General features: G+C 37.6%; 1 protein-coding gene and 1 long non-coding RNA gene across 6 annotated transcripts in view; one reads left to right on the forward strand and one right to left on the reverse strand.

Moving 5' to 3' along the window:
* Positions 1 to 4,031, reverse strand: part of LOC141585630 (uncharacterized) — a 436,560-nt gene extending 432,529 nt beyond the window's left edge. For both annotated transcript variants that reach the window (XR_012519218.1, XR_012519217.1), the window contains exon 1: positions 3,947 to 4,031. This is a non-coding gene — a long non-coding RNA (uncharacterized LOC141585630). The remainder of the gene's footprint in view (positions 1 to 3,946) is intronic.
* A 68-nt stretch (positions 4,032 to 4,099) lies between these two features.
* Positions 4,100 to 26,219, forward strand: part of CMC1 (C-X9-C motif containing 1) — an 85,100-nt gene continuing 62,980 nt past the window's right edge. For 3 of the 4 annotated variants that reach the window (XM_074405773.1, XM_039480246.2, XM_003936052.3), the window contains exons 1-2: positions 4,100 to 4,378; positions 24,915 to 25,004. In XM_074405773.1, coding sequence (XP_074261874.1) covers positions 4,360 to 4,378; positions 24,915 to 25,004 — 109 coding nt within the window. In that variant the 5' untranslated portion in view covers positions 4,100 to 4,359. Of the gene's footprint in view, positions 4,379 to 15,935; positions 15,971 to 16,682; positions 16,768 to 24,914; positions 25,005 to 26,219 lie in introns of all 4 variants that reach the window. The other variant, XM_074405774.1, reaches the window with a different exon arrangement.

Below are 26,219 nucleotides of genomic sequence, written 5' to 3' on the forward strand. Positions count from 1 at the left end.
AGTCATTTCAGAACTACTATAACAATATCAGCAAAAATGGGCAGATCTTGGACTAAGAGTTATGATTATATTTGGCAGGTGTAATAAAGATATGTTAAAGAAGAACTGAGTAGATATTCTGAGATATTCTGATCAATCAGATGTAGCAAATGAGGGACAGACAGGAGCTGACTGAAGTGGATAGGTGAACTGAGTCAGATTAAAGCAGGCCCTATTTAAAAGTCAGAAAAACAGGGACAAAGTATTTTATTCTGGTGAGAGGTAAACGCTAGGCAGGTTCTCAGGGTTCTAGCCAAGTGATCTAGGATTCAGGGAATAACTGTAGTCCTTATAAAAAATTTGAATGTTTTTATCAGTTGAACTGTGTCTCCCAAAATTCTTGTGTTAAAGTCCTAGCCCCCAGCACCTCAGGACTGCATTTGGAGACAGGGTTTTAAAAGAGGTAGTTTAGACAAAATGAGGCTATTAGGATATCATTAGAGTGGGTCCGAATCCAATATAGCTGGTGTCCTTGCAGGAAGACATTAGGACACACAGCCACACACAGAGAAGACCACGTGAAGACACAGGACAAGATGCTATCTACAAGCCAAGAAGAGAAAGAAGCCTCATACAAAAGCATCGTTGTCAACAGTTTTGATCTCAGAATTTTGCAATTGTGAGAAAATGTTTTTGTTGTTTAAGCTACCCAGATTGTGGCACTTTATTATGGCAGTCCTAGCAAATAATACAAATGTCAAGATGGGCCTAAGTCCTTTCAAACCACAGAAGGCACAAGCCATGCCAACTGGGTGCTACATAATACAACTCAGAAAGTAGGCAGAGCCACCAGGAACCCTTGGTTATTGATCTTCTGGCCAATAACTACTTCTCAATCCTATATCTGGTAGAGATGGGGCTTCTAATATTCTTTCAAGTTTGATTCTTATTGACTCAAGTGAAATCTCACTGATTTCAAGTTTGATTCTCATCTGTAGCAGAGCTGAGCTACAGATGAAAAAGTCTTTAATTCTGATGCTAAGAAGAGTCAGACGCAAGCAGGGGCTGACTGACAATCTCAATTTCAAAAAATAACTAACTGGATATCAAACATATAGCACAAAAGAATGTTAGATCTGGTCAGAACTGACTAAAAAAATAATTAAGATATTTGTTTCTACTCGAACATTCCTTTGCCTTTACATGCAAAGAGAAATTCACTGTGGTTCAACTGTTCTTATTAACCTAGATTACTGCAAATTTCTCTGAACTGACCTTTCCATTTCATTATCACCACTCTTAGCCCCCAATAATGAAGAACAAGGGCAGATCACTTTACGCATGAATAGGCACATTGCCATGATTTTCTCATTTGTCTGTATATATTTGCCAAAAAAAGGAATTATCTAGAAATCTTGACTCTTGATCCTAATCTCCTATATCCAATTTCGAAAGGTAGTTTCTTCTTTTGCAATTACTCACACGTTCATCCTTTTATATTTTTATGTATCCCACTTTAGGCTCTTTTCAGATCTTGCCCAAACCAGCACAATAGCCTCCTTACTTTTCTGCTTGCCTTTTAGCTCATTCCTCGTAACCTAAATCCATCCTGCACAAAACTTGTGTAAAACAGCTTTAGAAAATTTTGACCACAACGCTCCTTTCCTGTGTGTTAACCTCCAATAAAGTCTTGTTGCCTATAGCAACACATTCAAACACACCTCTGTCTAACTTTTAAGGCTGTGAGAGTCTAGCCTTTTCTAGCCAATGCATAATTGCCCTAGCTTCCCAAATCCTCAAATGCATTCAAGTGACTTCAAGCATTGTCCACCACATGCTTGCCACACAGCGCAGTGCTTCCCAACCCTGTGCTTTTGTTCATATGGTTGCATTCCTTAGCCTGCATCTCTGCCATGTTCCACCATGCTCCTTTAAGAACAGTTCAAATCCCAGAAGATTTTGATCTCATTTTTCTCCTAGCACGACGTGCCTTTTTTTCTGTCTGCACATTATGCCCATCTTTCAAGGACAAGCATAACCTGTAACTTATCTTTGAAGTCTTTCCTAACCATTCCAGCATTCAATCTTTTGAGAAAGTCTTCCGTGGGGTCACCAGTGACCAGACATTGAGCTCTTGGGATCACAATTGGGTAAGACTGTTCTTAATTTCCAGGATGATGTCCTCTCCTATTTCCTTGAGTTTCTATTGCAATTACTACCCAAATAATAGTCTACTAATAAGGTGATACCTCAGGAAATCTCTTGTTTTTAATTGCCAATTACATTTGCTTAACTTAAAAAATGATTTATCTTCCCTAGTTAGGTTGTGAAGATTCAGGTTCCCCCCGAAGTATCTAGTTTAACATGGGAGTAGAGAGAGAGATGCTATTATGTATTGGGTATTGGGCTATTATTTTTGCTAGTGCTTCTCCCAGTGTCATATGGCTAGCAGTTCATTTTATGGGACACACAAAACCCAGGATTTTACAGATACTGTTGCTGAGGATAAGGCTAAATAGTGCCTATGTAAGTGTTTTCAAAAAGTGAGTTGATTGAAAAACAAATGTTAAACACTAATATTTCAAGGGACAGCCATAGCAAAAATGATAGAGGTGGTCCTTTAATGTCTCTCAAATGCATTATATGATGTCACATTTATTCCTCAGAACAACCTTGCAATTTAGAAACCAAAGTCCAGAAAAATGACAGAACTTATTGAAGTCACTAAGATAACAGATCATGCTACAGGCTTCAAGTGAAAAAAGACAGGTCTTTCTGACTGAAGCTCTTCAAACTTTCCCTCTTTACCTTAATGCCCTTTTGTGTATAGAAAGATTTAGTTTAATCTAATGCTTGAAAAGAGGTGTCTGACCTGTGTTTCAATACTCGATATTCTCAAAAAGATTTGCTTTAGCTTTCTAAATGAAATCCTTCGCCTTCAGAACAATAAAAGAGGCACACCAGAGTCATGCTGGTGTATTTCTAAGCACATTTACAAAACATACAAGGAAAAGGACCTGATTCCCCGGCTGGGTGAGTGAAACGTTCATTCTTCACCTTGGCACCTCAACCTACAGCTGTAATAAGGGCCGTTATGCCCAAATAGGCCCTTAAACGGAAGACCTGCTGAGCAGAGACCCACTTTCCCAGCCCCGCTCAACTGCCTCGGCTTTTCTGCCAACTGACCAGGCGGAAGCAGCAGCAGGGGAGGAGGGACTGCAGGTAGGTGGGGAGGGGATCATTCTGAAAGCCCTAAATCCCTTGCAGGGAAGAAGCAGCTGCTCCTTGTTTTTCTAAACATCTGTCCCATCTGTCCCGGGCCGCACCTCACCCTTCGGTGGCTGGAGACAGTTGAACACGAATTTGACAGGAAAGCACTTCTGAAGGCTGGTTTGTGAGTGGAAATGAACCTAAGTGCCACCTAGAAAGTTTCTTCTGCTGAGAAGAGGTCAGTAGCGGGTCTTCGGCGGGACCCCTATTACCTTCCTTCATTTGACTCTCACAAAACATACAGCTTTCACCACAGAGGCAGGATTTGTAACATCCCCCAAATCAGCCTGTACGCCCTGAGGACATTGTTTTACAACGCAGAGGTACTTCCAGAGCCCATTTTAACCTCTAGCAGAGCCGTAGCCTTTGATTTGACGGAGGAATAACGACATCGCACAGCCCACAGCACCTTGACGGAGAACAAGCCGTGCACACCTAGCGTGCGCGGCGTTTATCACAGCTCACGGCGTGCTGCTTTTATCCGTCTCCTCCGCCACACTGCTCTTTGAGAACAGGGACGTTATTTTTCTGGTTATTTGCCTCTCGCATTCAGAACCGTGGCTGGAATGTGGCAGCCATGGAACAGACATTTATGAATGAACGAACGTTATCGAAGAAAAAATAAAGGAACTGAATGATTCACTGGGTTCTCCGAAGGCGGGTATGGGGGGCGGGGCTCGGACTTGGACCCAGTTACCGAGTGAGGCGCAGTCCCAAAGTCCTGCTGCTCCAGCTCCAGTCACCGCAGACTCACGTCAGCAGCCGTTGCCCAGGCCTCACGAAGCGAGGCTGCGCGCGTCGTGCGCGGTCCCGCCCCGAAGGCGCGCAGCCACGCCCCCTTCCCCGGTCCTTCCCTCAGCGGAGTCCGCTCCACTCGCTACAGGATTGGGGCGGGGCCAGGGGAGCGCAGGCGCAACGGGTGGCGGAAGTAAAAACCCGGGAAGGAGGAGGGAAAGGGGCCTGCTGGTGCTTTGCCAAGGGCGCCGCGTTTCTGCTGCGGGAAGCTCCCGGAGGTCGCTTGTGCGTCCGAGCCCAAGCCCCTCCCCTCTACTCCCCTCCCCGCTTGCCCTCGGAGCCGCTAAGCGGCTGCCTTCTTCTCCGTCCGCCGAGATGGCGCTTGACCCCGCAGGTACCGGGCGGGAAGCGGGGTTTGCCGAGGGGCCTCACCCCGGGTCTCACGCCAGGGGCCGTAGGGGTTGGAGGCCGACCTGGGAAAGGTGCAGAGCTCTGGGTGGCACTGCTTCCACCAGCGTCTCCCCACGCCGCTTCACCCGGTCTTACGTCATCTTCTCATCTGTTGGGGGTTATGGTTAGCTGAGGTTGCGTTTGATGTCTAAACTCTCGTCCATTGTGGTTTCCTGGTTAACGCGACTAGACTCTTCATTGTCACCCTCTTTTTCGCCCCTTAAGGACACAGACGCGTTTAATGCGTGGTGCAGACAGTCTGGCCCCAGAAAAATTTGCGTATTCGTTCTAGCTCACAGTTTTACATTTCTGTTTGGGAGTTCATCCTTGTAACCCAACTTAAAAACATATTTCAGAGGATCCAACACTGTGGCAGGAGTCAGGTTTTTCAGAGAGATCTTCAAAGCCTTGCATGTTGTTTTAAATTTCCTTGCTTCCAGCCACTTCCGTTTACAGCAATAGTAATTTCCCTGGATTTCCCATCCTTATGGAAAGTGGTCACCTGCAGTATCTTTGCTTTAGGCTATTGTTTCAAGGGTATAGATAGCATTTTTGGAGGGAATGGTAATTGGTTTAGTACATTTCTACAAAAAGTCAAAACATTGAGAGTTGAAATGGCGTCAAACCTTGGGAGTTTGAAATGGAAAATGCTCTTTCGGAGCCTTCAAGCAGCATGAAAAATAGGTGTAGCATAGAAATAATAAATTGAACACGTCATTACCAAGCTAAATGTTCTCAATTATCCAGCAATAGTATGTGGTGTGGTAGGTCCTTTTATTTCCATTTTATAGATTAGGAAACTGAAGCGAAGAGAAGTGAAGTGACTAGTCCAGGTGGGTAGTGGTGGATCAGGGAGTACTCTAATTCGAAGCATAGGGGAGTTCTGAAACATAATGATCGTATTCATTTTGGACTATGTGATTATGAAGCAGTTAGCAGTTGATCTGGGCTTTGAAGGATAGAATTTCCAGTGGTTGGAGCTGAAGAAGAGGCAGCCCCATGAGCACAGATGTCGATAGTAAAGTGCACTGTGGGATGCTTGGTTTCAGGATGAATACTGTGATTTGGTTCTTGAGAGTAGAAGGGATGTCAGTGACGGGTGGGTAAGGCAGGTTCAGGTTTAGGCCCATATAATTTATGGCATTTCTTATTCTTTGGTTTTTATTTTTTTGTTACTGAGACAGAGTCTCACTCTGTCACCCAGGCTGGAGTGCAGTGGCATGGTCTTGGCTCACTGCAACCTCCACTTCCTGGGTTCAAGCAATTCTCCCACCTCAGCCTCCCCAGTAGCTGGGATTACAGGTGAATGCCACTGCGCTCAGCTAATTTTTGTATTTTTAGTAGAGGTGGGGTCTCACCCTGTTGGCCAGGCTGGTCTGGAGCTCCTGACTTCAAGTGATCCGCCTGCCTCGGCCTCCCAAAGTGCTGGGATCGCAGGTGTGAGCCACTGTACCCAGCCTAATTATGGTATTTCTGAACTTGAAGTGACGGTCAAAGAAATCTCATATAGATGAGGAGACTGAGACCGAGAGAGGTTGAAGATTTCCATATATCTGTAATTTTTGAATTTAGACAAGGAAATTTGGAAAAAAAAAGATCTTCATACTTGCTGTCTTCACTTGCTTACTTTCCAGCTATTCATAAGCCACTCCAATCTTGTGTTGTACCCAATGCCACACAACTAGCTGCTGGTAGAGCCAAGTCTGCATAAAACCTAGGTAATTTCATTTCCAGTCCAGCACTGTAGACCATGCTACCTTTTGAGTATTTATTGATTAAACAAATACTTGTTGAGTGCCTGGCCTATGCCCCATATTATTCTGGGCCGTCGGCAACAGTAGTATATAGGACAAACAAAATCCCTGCTCCCGATCTAGTGGTAGAAAAAGACAATTAGTAGCCCAGTCCCACTCTACACAGATGTGTGTGGGCATGCGCGTGCGCACACACATACACGCACACACTTTCACAGATTGTGATAAAAATGAAGAAAATAAGCAATGTCATGTGGTAGATGGTGAATATATTAGTCACTGAAGAGCTTTATGCGGGAGTGACATCTGTATTGGAAACCGAGGGATGAGAGGAAGCTAGGCAGAGTGTGCAAGGCCATCAGGAAGCAAATACTGAAAATATTTAATTTGAATGTGGGTCGGAGTGTAGAGGGGATCCACGGGGAAAGATATTGGGGAAGTAGGGAAGTAGGTAGTAGGCAAATACCTAGATATTGCAGAGGCTGCAAGGCCTCGAAGGTTGGCTGTGATAATAATAAAGCATTTGGATTTTTTTCTAATGCTATCGGATGCCTTTGGAGTCTTTTAAAGAGGGCAGTAACATAATTTGTGTGTTTATTACCCTGGCTACAGTGGTAGCATGCATTGTAGAGGGATCAGGTCATAAGTGAGAGAAGAGAGACAGGTTAAGAGATGGCAGCAGTAGTTCAGGCCAAATATGTTTGTGTCTTGGCTTAAGATGGTATTAGAAAATGGAAAGAAATATATAGCGTCATGAGGAGAAATTGACAGGACTTGCTGTTGCATTGAATGAGGATGGTGAGAGAAAGGGAGGAAATAGCGGCTGTGCACAGTGGCTCATACCCATAATCCCAGCACTTCGGGAGACTGAGGCAGGCAGATCGCCTGAGCTCAGGAGGTCGAGACCACTCTGGGAAACATGGTAAAACCCCGCCTCAACTGAAATACAAAAAATTAGCCAGGCGTGGTGGTGCGTGCCTGTAGTCCTAGCTACTTGGTAGGCTGAGGCATGAGAATCGCTTGAGCCTGGAAGGCAGAGGTTGCAGTGAACCAAGATTGCACTACTGCACTCCAGCTTGGGCTGCAGAATGAGTGTCTCAAAAAAAGAAAAAAAAAAGAAAGAGAGGAAATAGGGATAATTTTAGTTTTTTACATCAGCAACGGAATGGTTATGGTTGAATCTAACAGTGCGATTATTGGAAACTTCAACAAAGGAAGGAATGGACGCAATGGAAAGTGAAAAAGTAGAATCAGCGAGTAGGAAGATTTTTTTTCCCTAAATTATTCTGTCTAAATTCTAGAATAAAATGCATGGAAACTGGGTTTTTTGTTTGTAATTTTGTGTTTATCTGGTTTATACGTTGAAGCTTAGGTTCACATTTTGATGTTTTTCTGCTTTGTATGGCCCACGATGCTATTTGCCCACATTGGGTAAATGAATAATAGATACACCAAATGAGGTTTATTTAGCAAAATCTGTTTTCCCATTGGTTTATTTTGCATTTTTTGTGATCTTTACAGAATCTTGATTTTCATTTGGCAGCAACTTTTAAGGGTCTGTTTTCCTAAAGAAACTGAAGCCAACAATGAAATGCAGATTATATACTTACACATAGTTTTATTTACACCATTTTTGTTAATGTAGTGGCAAAAACAGCACTCTTAGCTTACTGCCATGTTCCAGACAAATTTTCAGACATGATTATATTCTCAGATGATGGCCCATAGTAAACTGCACCTGATAAATTTGATTTTTGCCTTTCTCTATCAACTAGAAGTATTTCCTTTCTCTCTTCTTTGACTTTTCTCCTTATTAGTAAGATTGTCTTCCCTCTGCCACCATGGATTCATTCTCTACTTATACAGGATGGGGCATGGCACCCTAAGGGAATTTTCTTTAATTAGGTGTATGTGTGTCCCTGTGTCCTTCTATTGCTGTTTTCTTCCAGAAACCTAACAAGAGGAGGAAAATGGGCCAGAGATAGGGTTTAGGGGGTGGAAAGTGGGGTCAGGAATTTCAGGACATTCCATGAGAAGGTGTTTAAAGTATATGTGTCTTCAAGGATTTCCTTATGGATGCGCTGGAGTATTTGGGTGCAGCACTCCAAGTTGCAGTTCTTTTAGTGGTTCCTGTGGGGATGTAGGTAAATTAGCTTTAGGGGTAATGGGCACAGTACTAGCACTTACGTTTACTAGAAAATTTTACTTTTTAAGTTAGACATCAAACTTGAAGAATCGCTTTTGAGCATTGTGTGTTTAATATGTAAAAGGCTATGGAGTTGATTAGAAATTTTTTTGTTGTGTTTTAATTTGTTTTTAGTGATAGGGTTTTGCCATGTTACCCAGGCTGGTCTTCAACTCCTGGGCTCAAGTGCTGTGCGCGCCTTGGTCTCAAAGTGCTGGGTTTATAGGTGTAAGCCACTGTGCCCGGCCAGCTAGAAAAATTTTGATTTTATTATTGCTGCTGTATCTCTAGAGTATCTTAGATGTAAATTACATTGGTGGCACCGAACAAAAGAAAAAAGACTTGTTTAATGTCTACATTTTGTATATTTATAAATTAAAAGTGTATTTGCCATAGAAAATACATTATTTTTGTCTATGTTTTTGACTCACTAGATTAATTTAACAACTCTCTGATGGTTCTCTGTGAAATTTGAAAAAACACTGCCATAAGTGAAGACCATAAGATAGAAGAATTAAGATTAAAGAGGAGTATGTGGCGTAGCAGTGGGGTGGGGTTGGGGATTTCAGTTATGAAGCATAAAATGACCTGTAAACCATTTCAAGGATTTTGAATTTTATACTAAGAACAATGGGAAGATACTGCAAGTTTTTAGGGAAGGGAGTGACAAATAGAATGTTCCTCATTTTCTATTGATCTGACTGTTGTTTAGATTAGGAATAACCTTGATCTCAGCCAAATACTGCATGCATGATGCGTCTTTCTCAGAGTATCCCATCTGGAGGCACATGGTATATGTCTCTCATAGGTGATGTGAGTTTTGATTACCCACTCAAGGTTTTGCCCTGTTTTATTGCCATATTTTCCCTGTTTTGCAATTAATAACTAATCTGTGGGAAGATTAAGACCTTGTAAATATTTGCTTCTCATCAAGTATTTCCCTTTGATTTAGGGTCCATTAATGTTTTTTACTTGATTCAGTCTTTCCATAATGGTTGCAGAATAATGATTTTCTACCTCCAGCACACTCCCTTCACATTTACTAGTTGGTTGTTGACATTTTGCTCTAAGCAAGGGACTGCTTTGTTTAATTTTCATTTATTTATGAATTTATTATTGGTATTATTCGTAAGAACTCATGAATTCCTGTATTTTTCAATGGTTTATACTCTGTTAATATGCATAATTAGTTTTTGTGCTTGAATTTCCCCAGATTTGGCCTGAGTTTCTTTCAAGCTAGCTTTTGAATCTTTGTCATATGCTCACACTGTTTTTTTGAGCATTTCCTTTTTATTTCCTGAAAAAAGATATCATTGCTTCATTTTGTACCTACCCTGGCCCATCCATTGAAATAGTTATTTCCCTGAGAAGCCCTAGTTTCATTTATTTGGCCACAGTATTAGAGAATAGGATCTGGTCATGAGGACTGCATATAACTTGGGTGTTTTACATGAAAGTGATTTATTAATGGATTGCCTTTAGAAAAAAACGAAATAAAACCCCGTAAGAGAGTAAGGAAAATAGAAGAGGGGAGGGGAAAAGTCTAAGCAAGGATGTGGTTTCAGGGAAGGCTAGTCTCAGCCTAATCAGCCCTTGTGTACCACATGGTACATAGAATTTTTGTGTCTTGGAGGCAAGGGAGCTGAGCTCTAATGCCATTTTGCAGTCATTGATTACTGCAGGAGTTGGGAAGGAGGACAGCAGCAAGGAAAACTGCAAAGGGCTTCCGTGCCCAGAGGCAGTCTTGAGAAGTTGCAGGTATGAATGCTCCAACGTTCTCTGCTGCAGGAGGGATATCATCTCTATCCTAAAAATAATTTGTCTGAATCTATTAGGAATCTTAGTTGGATAGTGAGAGTTTAGATAGTAGTGAGAGTTCAGATAGAAACAGATCAGATAGGAAGTGGTACTTGCACACATATATACATATATACAGGTATGTGTACTGCATCTAGTAAAGTGTCACAGGTTGTGGTTAACAAGTTTGAATAAAACTGGCTTATGATATACCTAAGGTAGGCAAAGCTGTACTTTTTTTTGTCTTCTAGGCCGTCGTATATGCTGTTATCTCTAGAATTTTCCGTGTCTTCCCTATCCCCAAGTCTATTTAATTCTTGTTTATTTTTCACAACTCAATTTAAAATCAGTTTCATAGGAGGCTTTTCCTGATTGTCACCACCTCCAGTTAAATTTTTTTTAATGTTTAAAATTAAAAAAAAAAAAAAACCAAAGTATCATATAACCTATGTATAGAGTTGTTTTCCTTGTAGATATAAATTCCTTTCCCTTGATAAATAAAAGGAAACCTACAGATATGATGCACCTGTATTAACAAATAATTGGAGAAATAAAAGCGTGATTTGGAGAATGGGAATATTCTCCCTGTGTAATAAATAGTAAATATTTTTCATATGACTCCACCTCTTTAAATTTATTAGAGACTAGATAAAAGGATAGGTCGTTTAATTTCACCTAGATTGTATAAGATTGCCCACCTACCGCCAGGGAAGTAGTGTGTTGTTGTGGAATCAACACCAAATTTGACAGTTAATAAGACTGACTTCTTTTTTCAGACTTTGTCATTAACTTATCTTTAATGACATAATATGAGGTTTGAGGATGAGAGATAGAGAGATACATCAGATAATTGCTAAGGTTGCTTCAAGCCTTAAACTTTTATGATTTTAAATATTAATGCTTGTCTTAAGGGTCTTAAGGGGTTCTTGACTCAGCACAGAAATAAATTCAAGTTTATGTGTTGTTGCCTGGATTAGTATCTTTTTTGTTGTTGTTGTTAATCGCATATGTGTAAAATTCTGCGTTTTTGACATCTGTGGACATCTGTGAATGTCAGAAATTTGAGAAGTATTACCTTGTACTTGATATAAGTGGAGCAAACAAAATTGTACCCAAGTAAGACTATTGATACAAAAATTAATATTCTTCCCCACAATCACCTGTTCTATTTTTGCATTAAGTAAGAACATTGAAGGAAAAAACTGTTAAGAATGTGGTGTTTACTATCCTGCATTGTGTTTTGCTAAAAATAAAAACTGTTACTGGGAGAGTCTTACAGATGAAAAGATATGTTAATTACCTAAACATGATTAATTGGAATATAGAGTGTCACATGTTTATGCTGCAGAGTAAGGAACCTTGCTTGTCTGATTCATTATTGTATACACAATCTCTGGTGTGGTGATTGGTACATAATAGGTGCATAAGTATTTGTTTACAGAGGATCTGTAACTATCAAATATTAAAACTCTTTTAAATATATCTGTCATTGTTAAACAGTTAAAACAATTTTATTGCATATTTATCATATGCCAGGAGTTGGAATTACAAAGATGAGTTAGATGTGGTCTCTGACCTCATTAAATTTAACTGTTACATACAGTAGTTCTCATCTAGCTGCTTATTATTATTGTTTGGGGAGTCTTAAAAAATACCAGTGCCTGGCTTTTACCCCAGCATTTTTTATTTAACTGGTCTGGGGTGGGGCCCAAGCACTAAGAATTGCGTACAGTCCTCTCAGGTGGTTCTTTGTTACATCCAGAGTTGAGAAATTCTGGTACCAAAATCTGTCGTAGTCTACTCAGGCTGCCGTAACAAAATCCCATAGACTGAGTGACCCACACAACATACACTGAGTGGCTTAAACAATGTACATTTATTTTTTTTACTATTCTGGAGGCTAGGAAGTTCAAGACAAAGGTGCAAGCAGATTTGGTTGCTGGCAAGGACTCATGTCCTGACTTGCAGATGGCTGCCTTCTCCCTCTGTCTTCACATGGTGGTGAGGGGATAGGGGATAGGGAAAAGGGGGTTGGAGGAGGAGAGAGGGCGAAGGAAAGAGAGCCCTCTGCTTCTTATGAGGCCACCAATCCTATCAAATTAAGGCCTCACCTTTATGACCTCATTTAACCTCAACTACTTGCCAAAAGCACTGTCTCCAGATACAGTCACATTGTGGATTAGGGATTCAACATATGACTTTGGGGAATGGTAAACACAATTCAGGTTATACCAACCAGTGATGTGGCGGGAGAAGATTGCGTATATAGTGTGATGTGATGTATTTAAGTCCAGGTGTGATACGGCAACAGAACTAGTGCAGGCAAAATCTTGGGGTTAGAGAAAGGAGAAATCACTGTTTAGTCCTGGGGATCAGGGAGAACTTTGGGTTGGAGAAATGTTGAGTTGGGTTTTAAAGAAGTAAACTTTGGTAACAAAAAAAAAAAAAAGATAGAAGATGGAAAGTAAAGACCAAGACTGAACTAGAGTTTGGCTTTACCCGTTACTTGATGGGTAATGCTGCAAGATTGCTTTGAGCTTTCTGAGTCTTAGTTTCTTTATACCTTCTTCTGAATGAGATGATGTTTGTAAACCGGTTTCATTCACCACCCTTTTCTTCTTTCTGTAAATGTTTATCATGTTGCTTCTGTGTGCTATGTAATCATAAGCTGATTTTTCAGCTAAGAAGGGTAACGTGACCACTAGGTTGGCAAAATGAAAGTTTACATTGTAGAAAATTTACGTTGGAATTGAGATGCTGATGAGGCATAGAAACGACCAGTAGATAGTTAACAATGTGGAGAGTTGGAGATAGAGATGAGCACTGAGAACTCAGCATCATAAATGCCATCTTTAAAGGTGGAACCTTGTGGGATTGCTCCAGGAGGATTAAGTGCAGATATTACCTTGGAAATGTATACTTCTAGTATTGTTTACATTGTTCAGGATATTTTTGAAACTCCTTTCAGATTTCCCTTCAGATTCTTCAGTATACTCATTTTAATATCCTCATTTTGGAAAATCTTTGTTCTGAAAATGAATTTGAACTTCAGCCAAAGTTTAACTAGAGACAGTTTGGTGAAGGTAATAGATGATTATCCTGGGAAATGCTACTTCCCTTGTCTCAGTTTGTTTTGTGTTGCTGTGAAGGAGTACCTTAAGATGAATAATTTATAAAGAAAGTGATGTATTTAGCTCACAGTTCTGCAGGCTATCCAGGAAGCATGGCATCGGCTTGGCTTCTGATGAGAGCTTTTATGCTGTGTCCGAACATGGCAGAGAAGGTCAAGGGGTAAGAGGGCATATGTGAAGAGGGACCAAACCTGAGAGGCATCCTGAATTTTACAACAGACCAGTCTTTTGGGAACTAATCGGTTTCTCTGAGAACCAGTCCACTCTCGAGAACCAGTCCCTACAGCAAGAGCAGGAATTCATTACTGCTAGAAGGGCACAAAGCCATTCATGAGACGTCTGCCCTTATGACCCAAACACATCCCATTAGGTGCCACTTCTTTACACTGCCATACTGGGAATCAGACTTAAACATGAAATTTGTGGGGACAAACCATATGGAAACCATACTGCTCCCACCCCCAAAACGTTAAATTATGGAACTGGTTTTTATGTTTACTTCAGACTAGCTCTGAAGCCATACCAAGAAAGAAGATGTGATTTGAGCAAAGGCTGAGTCTGAAATAAGTGAAAAACTCTTCAATATAAAAATAATTCTCATATCCCATTATCCAAGTACTATATTTTCTTTATAGGAATTCTATGAAATACTGTAAGGTGAAAGAAGAACGAGTAGTAACCAGGTAGACAGAGGCACTGCGGAACATTCATAGGGTTGAGAATATTACAGAATCTTCTAGGTGTATATGAGAAAAAAAGTAAATAAGGCAATGTATTGCTAAGAAGGCCAGAGGTATGCTGTCATTTATTCCTTTCTCAAATGTCTGCACCTGTCCCATAACACTACTGATTTTCTGGCAGATATCAGTGGGAAATTATGCTTGTAGGCAAAGACGGTCTTGAAGTTTTACCAAATAAAGTAAATGTGAAACTTGTTCATTTAAGAAATTATGGTCACAATGGCAGTTGTAACCCATTTCTAAAATTGGCAGGTCTTATTGCATAAGTTAATTTCCTGCTTTGGTGTACTTTTAAATTTGTTGTCCCTTTCTGGCCTCTTCTTGGTTAAATCAGTGTGGGTAGAAGAAGCAGCTTTCACACCTAGCAATCTGCAGAATCTGAGGTCCAAGAAATGGGTGCTATTGGAAGGTGGGCACATCTCGTGTGAACAAGGTGGTTAATTAACAGTGAAAGCTGATAGGACAGAGGAGCTCAGAGGAAGCATACTATTGTGGGATATGGGTGGTACCTGACTCAGAAGCTAAGCAGAAATCTTAGAGACGTCTGTCTCACTGATGTACTTTCCATATTTTGTAAGCATTTGAGCATATACAAAATTAGATTGTTAGTAACTGACCTAATATTTGATGTTTATTCTCTTTGAATGTGTTAGTTCAAACAACTGATGAATTGCCCCTCTTGCTTTTAAAAATATTTTTTTCCATGATAGGAAGCAGAATCAGAATTCCCTTTGATTTTACTTTCTGATAAAAAAATTGAGAACTGAATTTTTGAATTTTGTTTGTTCAGATGATGATGCCTCTGAAACACAAATTTACTGTCTAAGTGTTCTTTCCCTGCTTCAGCATAACTGTGGAAGCTCATTTAGCCTTGTTTGCCAAAGTTCCCTTAAATAGGCCACTACTCCATGTGCATGGTGGTGTCATTGAAGGTTTAGAACCTAAGTTACATGATCTTGGCATTGGCACTTTATCAGAGGCTTGGGTCATTTCACTTCTTTGAGCCTCCGACTTCTTTTTATCAGCAAAATGAAATCAAAGTACGTACCTGAGAAAACTGTTATGAAGACTGTATGTATTCATTGCCCTTATCTCTAGGTTTCACAGCCAGAGGCAGGCTGGAGCATTGGGAGTAAAATCTCTCCTACTCTTGATTTCCCTTTCTATTTTTATTTTGTCAGTTCAAGTATTGCTTCAAAGAAGGAAGGTGAATTTTCCTGTTCTAAGATGTCTCTTCTTCTGCTTGTCCTCATTTTACTCTGTCATTATAGCAAGAGGGTATGAACAAAATTGCAAGAGGAATATCTGGTCATGAGCAAGCATATCTTTGTGCTGTTGAGAAAAACTGGAGTTTACCTAGATTCCTGGTGTGAAGCCCTTGGAACTAACAATTGAGAACTCTGGTCTCGTATATTATGCCTTCTTCCTGGGGCTCTGCCTTTTGAGACTTTTCATAGCTAGTAAAGAAGAGGGACCAGTCAGACGTGGTAACTCATGCCTGTGATCCCAGCATTTGGGAGGCTGAAGTGGTGGGATTGCTTGAGTCAGCGAGTTTGAGACCAGCCTGGGAAACATAGTGAGACCCCATCTCTATAAAATACACATAACAAAATTAGCTGGATGTGGTGGTGCGTGCCTGTGTTTCCAATTACTTGGGAGGCTGCGATAGGAGGATCACTTGAGCCTAGGAGGCAGAAGCTGCAGTGAGCTGTGATCACACTATTGCACCCTATCCTGGGTGACAGAGTAGGACTCTTTCTCAAAAAAACAAAAACAACCCTCCTCCCACAAATAGCTAAAACAAACAAACAAGAAGGACCCAAAGATAGAAACTATCGCTAATAAGAACACTGTTGCAAGTTTATTAAAAGCATTTTTCATGTTTTTCCTGCAGAGTAAACAGTAGCACCAAACTGTCTTCAGAAACAAGTAAGTGTAACTAGGACATTTTTTTAAAAAGTGGCATTACTGAAATAAGTTTCAAATTAGTTAATTTAGAATGTTTTCATTATTAAAAAGGCGTAGCTTGCCCTTTATATATCACATTATTTCCTATTAAAGATTCTGTAATATTCTGATTTGCTTCACTGTTTCTTTGTGGATTCACAGCAAGTGCTGTTGTCAGTAGCCTTATAATCTAGTACGGCCATATTGCAAGAACACATGAGCCCCAAAGCAAAATATGAGCTAACAAATTCAGCCAGTGAAAAAGGTGAAAATTGACTTTCAGGTGATGATAGAATGTTGAGAAGTTAGAGCTTTGGAAATTTTCCCTGGTGATATTATCCTGATTCTTTAATTCAGCATAAATTTATGTGACTATATAGTAGTATACTTTCAAAATTTAATTTTTAGTTTTGCAACCTCTGTACAAATGTATAACCTATATACACCAGATTAAGAGAATCACTTTGTGATTTGTGAATAAAAATATCATATCTATATTTGTAATGTTGAAGATAGCTTTTTCAAAAATTATAATTAATAAATCATTGATACTTAGTGGCTGCTATGGTATCAAGTGAGAAAACCTTTAGTAGAATTTTTATATTTTTAATACTGTCATTTCTGATTTAATACCAAGAATTTAGAAAACTTTAATCAATATTAATACTATTCTGGAATTATTTATTTTCCCTAGGAAGTTTTAGAAGAATGATCACCAGTCTCAACAAGCCATTTTAAAAATGTGTTTGATAGGAATATTACAACTTCGAATTCAAAATGTAGGTAAATTTCTTTTATAATTTATTTTTGGAAAAATCTATGTCTGTATTCAGGAATTGATTTAAAATAATATTGACTTAGTTATTTAAGACCATTGAAAGATTTATAGAGCAAAGAGAAGATTCATCAGGACGCATTATGAGTAAGTTGTATAGATTAAAATTATATACGTGAAAAAAAGTAACACTTTGAAATTGATTTTATAAATAGATAATTCAACGTCTTCTAATCTGTTTAGTAATCACACTGAACAGTTATTGATGTCTAATTATGATTTATAGGCAAGGCAAAAAGGGATTTGTGGATATAGTCTCAGTTTTATTCTTTTCTCTGTAAATACGCATCAGCTTTCCACTCTACAAGATGTCACAGTCCCTTCAAATTCAGCATGTCCACAACTGAATTTCTCTCTTACCTGATCCTTCCTTTATATTTTCTATCTCAGTTAATGGTCATATCCTTTTACTTGAAGCCAGCAAACTGGGAATCCTCCTTGAATCATCCCCTTCCCTCAGCCCCCTTAGGCACTGTCAGTCCTTGTAGGGCCTCCCTCTGAATTTGTTCTTTTCTCTCCATCCATGCTTCCAGTCTCAGTGCTTTGTTTTGTGTCCTCATTTGTTTTTTTTTTTGTTGAGATGGAGTCTTGCTCTGTCTCCTAGGCTGGAGTGTAGTGACACAATGTCAGCTCACTGCAACCTCCACTTCCCTGGTTCAAGCAATTCTCCTGCATCAGCCCCCTGAGAAGCTGGGACTACAGACGGGCACCACCATTACCGGGTAATTTTTTTTTCCATTTTTTTTTCAGAGAGACAGGGTTTCACCATGTTGGCCAGGCTGGTCTTGAACTCCTGGCCTCAAATGATCCACCTGCCTCAGCCTCCCAAAGTGTTGGGATTACAGATGTGAGCCATTGTGCCCGGAATGTTTCTCATAGCTTCTGCAAAGCTAAGGAAAAAGAGAAAGTGCAAAGAGTTCAGCAGATATGGTCTATGGGCCAAATATGGAAAGACCTATAAGCTAGGAATGGTTGGTAACATTTTTAAAGAATTGTTTAAAAAATTATATATATACACTTAACATGTGTATATGTGTATATATGTCATATATACATATACATACATGTGTATATGACAGAGTTGTTATGTAGCCTGCAAAGCTTAAAATATTTATACTCTAGTTCTTCACAGAAAAAGTTTGTCTATCTTTACATAGGCAGTGAAAATTGGAATACAACTACAGGTGTGGTAAAGAGAAAATCATGTGAACACCTTCATATCAGTTTTTTTGAAAATTAGGTGAAACAGTGCCCTTGAGAAATACAAACTTGCTAAAATTTCAGCTGCCTCTAGAATAAGTAAAAAGAATTGTAAGAATTTTACAAATAGTTAAAATTCTCTTTGTGCCTATGTGTCTTACACATACAAACATACATACTCCAAAACACAAGCCCTGATAGGTGGTGTATTGGTCAGGATTCCACCATGGAAATAATCAGTAGGAAGAAAAACGTGTGTGTGTGTGTGTGTGTGTGTGTGTGTGTGTGTGTGTGTGTGTGTGTCTTAATGTGTATATGTATATATACATCCATGCATATATGTGTGTGTGTATGTATACATATACATGTACATGTTAGGAGTTCTATTACAAGAAATTGGTTTATGTGATTGTAGGGACTGGTTGGACAAGTCTGAAATGCATAGGGCATATCAGGAAGGGCAAGCTTGGAATTCTTGATCTGAAGTTGAAGCTGCAGTCAGCAAATGTAATTCTTCAGGAAAACCTCAGTTCTGCTCTTAAGTCCTTTGAACTGATTGAATTAGGGTCACCCAAATTATCTTTGATAATCTCCTTTATATTAATCTGCAAAATACCTGCACAGCATGACCTGAATTAATGTTTGCATGAATAAGTGGGGTCTATAACCTAGCTGAACTGAACTATAAAACTGACCGTCACAGGTGGTTTTTAACAAACTTTCAAGGAACTGAGAATAATCTTTGTTTTGTACATAGTGTTCTGGTTAATATAAAGGGAAAGGAGAGTCCCTAATTTATTGTTTAAATAATGTAACTTTAACACCAAAACGATGCGAAGAGAGGAAAGTCATAGGCAAATATTAACATGGTGACAACTGAAAAGATTCTAAATAAAATTTGAGCAACCAAGACAGAGGTTTTGCTAGTTACTACTCACCACTTTTCTAAAGGACTTAGCCAGTAAGAATTTAAAAAGAAGATACAAAACTGTTTTCTGTGTTCATCTGCATAGAAATTGGAAGATAATCTATTGTCAAATTATTAAAATTGAGAGAGGTTGTATTGACTATAAGGACAACATAAAAAATCAATTGAACCTATACACTAGCAATAAACAATTACAACAGGTTATTTATGGAAAGATAGATTTACCAATTGAAGTCTAATGAAAGATGAACAGTATCTTTGAGGAGAAAATTATGAATCTTTTTGTCTACTTAGTAACCTAATTTCTAATGGTTATGTGTTGAAATCTCCCAGTATGGGAGCAGATTTCTATAATTTTCAAAGCTAATCTGTTTTAAATTGAGGCAAAATATACAGTGAAATTTACAGCTCTTAAATGAGTTTTAATAAATATATATATCCTAATGACATTTTTCAGAGAATACTTCTCAGCTTCTGTATATAACCACTTTTGTAATTTTTATCACCATAGATTAACTTTACATATTCTTGAATCATGCAGTATGTACTCCTATGTCTGCTTTCTTTTTCTCAAATGTTTTTGAGATTCACCTAGGATAGATCACCTATCCTACTGTTAGTAGTGGTATACCAACAGTATCATTATTTTTTAAGTGTTAAGTAATTTTTGGCTGTTCTGAATAACGCTTTGTAAATAGACTTGTGCAGGTTGTTTTCTGGACATATTTTCATTTATCATGCATAAGTGAATACATAGGAGTGGAACATTTTTAACTTTATAACTCAGCAGTTTTCCAGAGAAATGTATCATTTCACAGTCCCACTAGCAAGACATGAAAGTTCTAGATGCTCCACATTCTTTCTAGCATTTGGCATTGTCATTGTTTTTAATTGTAGTCATTCCTCGTTTGTTTGAAATGATGTGAAGGACTTCATTTGCAGTTTCTTAATGATTAATGATTTTGAGCACCTTTTTATATGTGTATTTTCAATTTGAGGATCATCTTTTGTGATGTGTCTATTGAAGCCTTTTGCCCATCTTTTATTGAGTTGTGTTTTTATTATTGATAGGGTTTCTTGATATATTCTGGACTCAAGTCCTTTGTCGAATATATATGTCTATGTATATATTAGAATATATCACACACACACACACACACACACATATATATATATGTGTATATATATATATATATATATATGTATATATATATGAAGTGAATTTTTTTCTCCTGGTCTATGGCATGCCTTTTAATTTTCTTAATTGTATCTTTTGATAGACAAATGATTTTACATTTGGTGAAGTCAAATTTATAATTTGTAAAATTTCTTTTTAGTGCTTTGTGTTCTCTTTAAAAAGTGGTCTACTTCAAGGAATTGAAGGGTCTTTTTTGTTTAATATTTTAGTTTTTACATTAGGTTTATGATCCATGGCCATTTAATTTTTGTGGTTACTGTGAAGTAGGGGGTCAAAGGGTTTAGGTTTTTTTGTTGTTGTTAATACAGTTCTACCACCATTTGTCAAAATACTTATTCATTAACTAGCCTTGGTGCATTTGTCAGTAAATTGTGTGTGTGTGTGTGTGTGTGTGTGTGTGTATATATATATATATATATATATATATATATATATATATATATATATATGGAAGTATTTCTGGATCCTTTTGTTCTCTTGTGTTACATTACTTTTTTTGGTTGCCTGAATTATGCCAACATTACATCGTCTTGACTTCTGTAGCTTTGTAGTATGGCTTGTAATCAGGTAGTTGCTGCAAAGCATCTAAATTTGTTCTCCTGTTTAGTGTTGTTTTGGCTAGTCTATGTCCTTTGTTCTTCCTTACACATTTTTTTCACTTTTTTTATTATAACTTTATTTTGTAATAATATAATAATAATAGAAAACTGCAAAATTGTACAGTTTTCATGTACCTACCATCTTCTCAGCTTCCCCTAATGATGCTGTCTTACATAATCATGATATGTGTATTCTCAATGGTTTTGATACTGTCTTCAAAAGGATAAAAATTGACATTGGTGGAGACAAAAATCTTACTCTTTTAATATATAAAGCACTGTTATACCCATAGTACATAAGCATATGTATCTGCAGTATTAAAATTTCATAGGGACATTAGGATTAAAAATGTTAGAAAAGGCTCCTTTTAGGACAAAAATGAAAAAAGGTTGGGACAGACTTCTATAATCAGTTGTGAACAAGGAAAGCGAGAATGGGTATTGGTATAATATCATTGATTCAGGTATTAATCTTAGTGGAATTTCACCAGTTTTTACATGCACTTTTTTTTTTTTGTTCTGGAGTTATATGACATCTGGATCGTGATGATTTTCTCCTGCGATTGTTTTCTAGAAGTTTTATTTTAACTTTTTATTTTGAAATAATTATAGACTCCCATAAAATTGCGAAAAATACTGTATAGTCTTGAGTGTCCTTCTCGTAGTTTTTCTCAGTGGTGACATCTTATTTAACTGTAGTATAATATCAAAACCAGGAAACTGAAGTTGGTGCAATACTGTTAACTAGAGTATAGACCTTTTCAGTTTTCACGAGTTTCTGCATGTACTCATATGTGTGTGTATGTAGTTCTGTGTAATTCTATATACCATGTTTCTCTTTTTATAGGGAAAGCGTTCAGAGTTTTACTATTAAGTATGATGTAAGCTATAGCTTTTTGTAGATGCCCTTCTTTAAAAGTTCCCTTCTGTTCCATATGCACTGATTGTGTTTTTTATGAATTCATGTAGAATTTTGTCCAGTGTTTTTTGGCATCAATTGATATGATTATGTGGTTTTCCTTTTTTGGACTGTTAATATATCTGATGGATTACATTGGTTGAATTTCAAATGGTAAACCACACTCCCTCCCTGAAATAAATCCAACTTTGTTTTGATGTATCTTTCTTTTTATGTACTGCTGGGTTTGATTACTAAAACTTCTTCGAGGACTTTTGCATCTGTGTTCATGAGGCATAGTGGTCTGTGGGTTTTGTGTTTATGTGTATATGATTTGTAAATAGCATTCTTGCTTTTGGTATAAAGGTCTTCTTGAGTGGGCTTTGGTTGTTTTGTGTGTTTTTTTTTAAAGGAATTCATTCATTTCATTTTAGTTGTCAAGTTCACTGGCCTAAATTTGTTAATAATATTCCTTTATCATTTAAAAATATTTATTGTTTCTGATTTTTGAAATTTGTAGCCTTTTTTTTCTGATTAGTTTGGCAAGTGGTTTTTACATTTTATTGATCTGATCCTCTCAAAGAACCAGATTTAATTTCATTGCTTTTTTTCTTTCATTTGCTATTCTTTATTTCATTGATTTATATTTTGATATTTATCATTTCCCCTTTTGCTTGCTTTGTGTTTATTTTACCCTTTTTCTGGTTTGTGAAGGTAGAAAATAAGTTGATATAAAACCTTTTTTCCTTTTCTAGATAGGTTTTTAGTGCTACAAATTTCCTGCCAAGTACTGTTTTAGCTGCATCACATAAATTTTGATATATTGCATTTTTATTTTCATTCATATCAAAATACTTTCTAATTTCCTTTTTGATATTTTCTTAGATCCATGAGTTATTTAAAAGTGTGTTATTTAGCTTACAAATATTTGGAAATTATCCAGAGATCTTTCTGTTATTGGTTACTAATTTAATTACATTGATATCAGGAAACATAGTTTGTATGGTTTATTTTCATAGATGTTCTTCTGTTATTAGGTATTCTATAAATGTTAGTAAGGTTAAGTTAGTTGATAATGTTGTTCAAGGACTTCACAGTTTAACCAAATTTAAGTTATGTTTTTCTAATATGAGGTATATATTTTACATTTGCATATCATGGGTTCAGTTTTTTTTTTTTTTTAATCAGAGCATATTGTTACCTCTTGTGATAGGTTTTATTTTACAAAGAAGGTTACAAAATTATCTCCCATCCTTCATGGTTTTCTGTAATGTGGTTTTGTCACCAATAATGAGTCTGATTTCCTTCCACCTGAGTGTGGGCTATCGTTAATGACTTAAAATCAGTATAGTGCAAGATGAACAAATGGTGTTGAGTGGCTCCAGGTTGAGAGGCCATTGGGAGATGTTCTGGTTTACAGTCATAACTGAGCACTTCTTTTGGCCATTCCAGGCCAATATCAGATATATAGGCCATTCCAGGCCAATATCAGATATATATATATAAAGAAAGAAAGAATTTTGGAAGTAAGGAAATCTACAGCTACAAAAGCCCCTGTGTTTGTAGCTGTAGAAATCAAGACCAGAACCACCAGAACTTTGCGTCTTCCCAGATCAGGCCCCTCAGACCCATAGTAACCCTAATCACAATAAAATGTTTATTGTTCCACATCACTAAATTTGATTAGTGGTTGTTGCACATCGTAGTCACTTCTCAGTATACCCAGGGGATTGGTTTCAGGAGCCCCATATTTACCAAAACCTGTGCATTCTCAAGTCCTGCCCATGGGCCCCTCAGAACCCATGTGTGTTAAAGGTCCATCCTCTCTATGCCATATAGGTTTGCATCCCTAGAATACTGTATTTTCAGTCTGCATTTGGTTAGACAAAATCTGAGTATTAAGTGGACCTCCACAGTTCAAACCCATGTTGTTCAAGGATCAACTGTAGTAAGGCGATTACTTCTTTTTTTGTAGGGTTTGAAGGTGGTAAACATTTTCGTTTCTGTATATCTGAAAATGTCCTTCACTCACAATTGGTAGTTTAGAGACTCTGGAATTCTTTATAAAGTAATTCTTTCTCAGAACTTTGAAGTTATTTCTCCATTGTCTTGTTGCATCGTGGCTTGCCAGTGAGCTATGATGTAAATCTGACTCCGATTCCTTTATGTAGGCAGTGTTTATTCCCTTTTAAAGCTTTTAGGATTTGGGGGTTTCAGACATTTCATGAAACTGTATTTAGGTAATCCATGGTCCATTGCTGTCTGAGGACACATGTCTTTGTATTTGCCTCAGTATATTTATTGTACTTAACAATAATCTAAAATCTACTTTACTGAACTCTTTTAATGGGAAACTTTCTGGTCTTTTGGGGATAAATACCTATATATCCTTTTTCACCCATGGCCCAAAGGCAGCAGAAGAGTTGACCATTTGGTTCCTACTGAGTCACTTTAATTAATAACTGTTTAGTTTCCTCTCAGGAAGTTTTCTTGCTTTCCATATTTGCTGCTTCAGAGGATGGAGTAGCGGCCACTTTTGGCATGTGTTTTTCCCTGGATACTCTATAGAAATATGATTACCTCATATAACCTGACCTGATCTGCCTTTTTTCTTTCAGAGATTCCTCATCATTTTTGGTTCACTGAAGACACTTATCCCATGTTTATTTTTCAGGACTCTCTTAGCATCTAAGGAGCAGGTGGAACTCTAAAGCAGGTGTTCAATTTGCCATTTTAGTCTAATTGTGGAAGTTGTGTTTAAAATGCATAGAAATCACACATGCTTTGTTTTGTATATAGACTTGTCGTTCCACTTTTTCTTCTGCCAGTTCTTTTTTAGGCTATTCTGTTACTAGGTAGCAAAACAACTTGTGCGTCTCTTAATCTTTTATCTCTTCATCTATTCTTGGATCTCAGTATCAATGAAAATCCTCTTTTTGTGGATTATATTAATAAGGGAATTATGATTTAGATGCTAACTTAGACATGACTGCATGGAATATGTTATAAAGTAAAAATGTTGCAGTGTAGTTTGCAGAAATTTTAAGAAATATGTTACTCGTCTTCCTCACATTTTTGTTGTTGTTTATTTAAAAAATCATTGAAAATAGGATGATTTTCAAGAACTAAAATAATCACAATTTCATAAGGTTGTAAGTTTTGAGTATATTTGCTTAGGTTTTTATTTTAGGTAAACCAGAGTCTTATTTTTCTTTTAATCTGGTGATTTGCTTGAGACTTTATTAAAGAAAGACCTTTTTTTTTTCAGATCAGCATCTCAGACATGTCGAAAAAGATGTTTTGATCCCTAAAAAAATGAGAGAAAAGGCCAGAGAAAGGTGTTCCGAACAAATTCAAGGTAAGATTCAAATATTCATGTAAAAATCAAATTTATTTTTAATAATACAATCTGAATTTAATCCTTAGCCTCAGAATCAAGTAGTCAATGAATTAATATGTATGAATTGCTTCTCACCCTTTCACTGAAATACCAGTATTTCAGCTTTCAGAACTTCCAGTGATCTTCAATTCATTTGCAACTTAAAAATATTTCCCCAAATTACTAATAAAAAACATTTTTTTAACCCTCAGAAGTACAGTTATATACATCGAAAAACTCGGTATGAATAATTTGCAGAAGCAAGTTATTCTGATTTTTATAGGGAAGAAACATCAAATCTAACATATACCTGTTTTTCAGCAGTCACCTTATTCATATATTTGTGTGTGCGTATGTGTCTGTGCATGTGTGTGTGTGTGTGTGTGTGTGTGTGTGTGTGTATTCTAAGGTGATTTTCTTTGGCATCATTGTCTGTTACTGAATTGTTAATAGAATACCAATAGGACTTACAATGAATCTGGAGTTTTTGTTTTGTTTTATGTTTCTAAGTGGAATATATTTATGTAAATCCATACACTAGACAGCTACACATGTATGTTTTCTTTGGAAAATGTTTTTAACGGGAAATACTCCTATATTCTATAAATCTAGAGATGTTAGTGATTAATATGTGACATTCTGGTGAAACATGTAAACAAAGCAGTGAAAGGTGAAAAATGAGGCCATAATACATTTGTAAATGATGAGTTATTAGATAAGCAGATGGCAATATTACTGTAGAAATGTCTTTAAAAAATTCTGCCTCTTGGAATGGCCCTCAAAAGAAGTAATAAACTTTTACTGACATAGGCTATTTTCCTGGCTTTACTTCTTCACTTTCCCTGTGGTCATCTTTATTGAGGGACCACAGTAATTTTTAGTGAGGATGCTGGGCTGCACTTCCACTGCAAGCATCTCTACAGGGGAGCAGGGCTGGCTGTGTCAACTCTAATTTCAGAACTGGGTCAATAACATTTGGATACTAGGAACACTTTTTGTTTCTTTCCCTGTCCTCTGCCCTTAGCACCTTTACAATTGATGAATGGAGGCAATAAAATAAGAGTAGTTCTTTGGACTCAACAATGTGTGATGGTCATTTCTGTTGCTTCAGTAACTTATTATGACCTATTCCATTTTAAAACTCTTACAAATGATCATTCTATGGTTTTACTCTTGCTTTCCTGTGAATTAGTT

The sequence above is a fragment of the Saimiri boliviensis genome, chromosome 9 (assembly GCF_048565385.1).
Source record: "Saimiri boliviensis isolate mSaiBol1 chromosome 9, mSaiBol1.pri, whole genome shotgun sequence".
NCBI lineage: Eukaryota > Metazoa > Chordata > Mammalia > Primates > Cebidae > Saimiri > Saimiri boliviensis.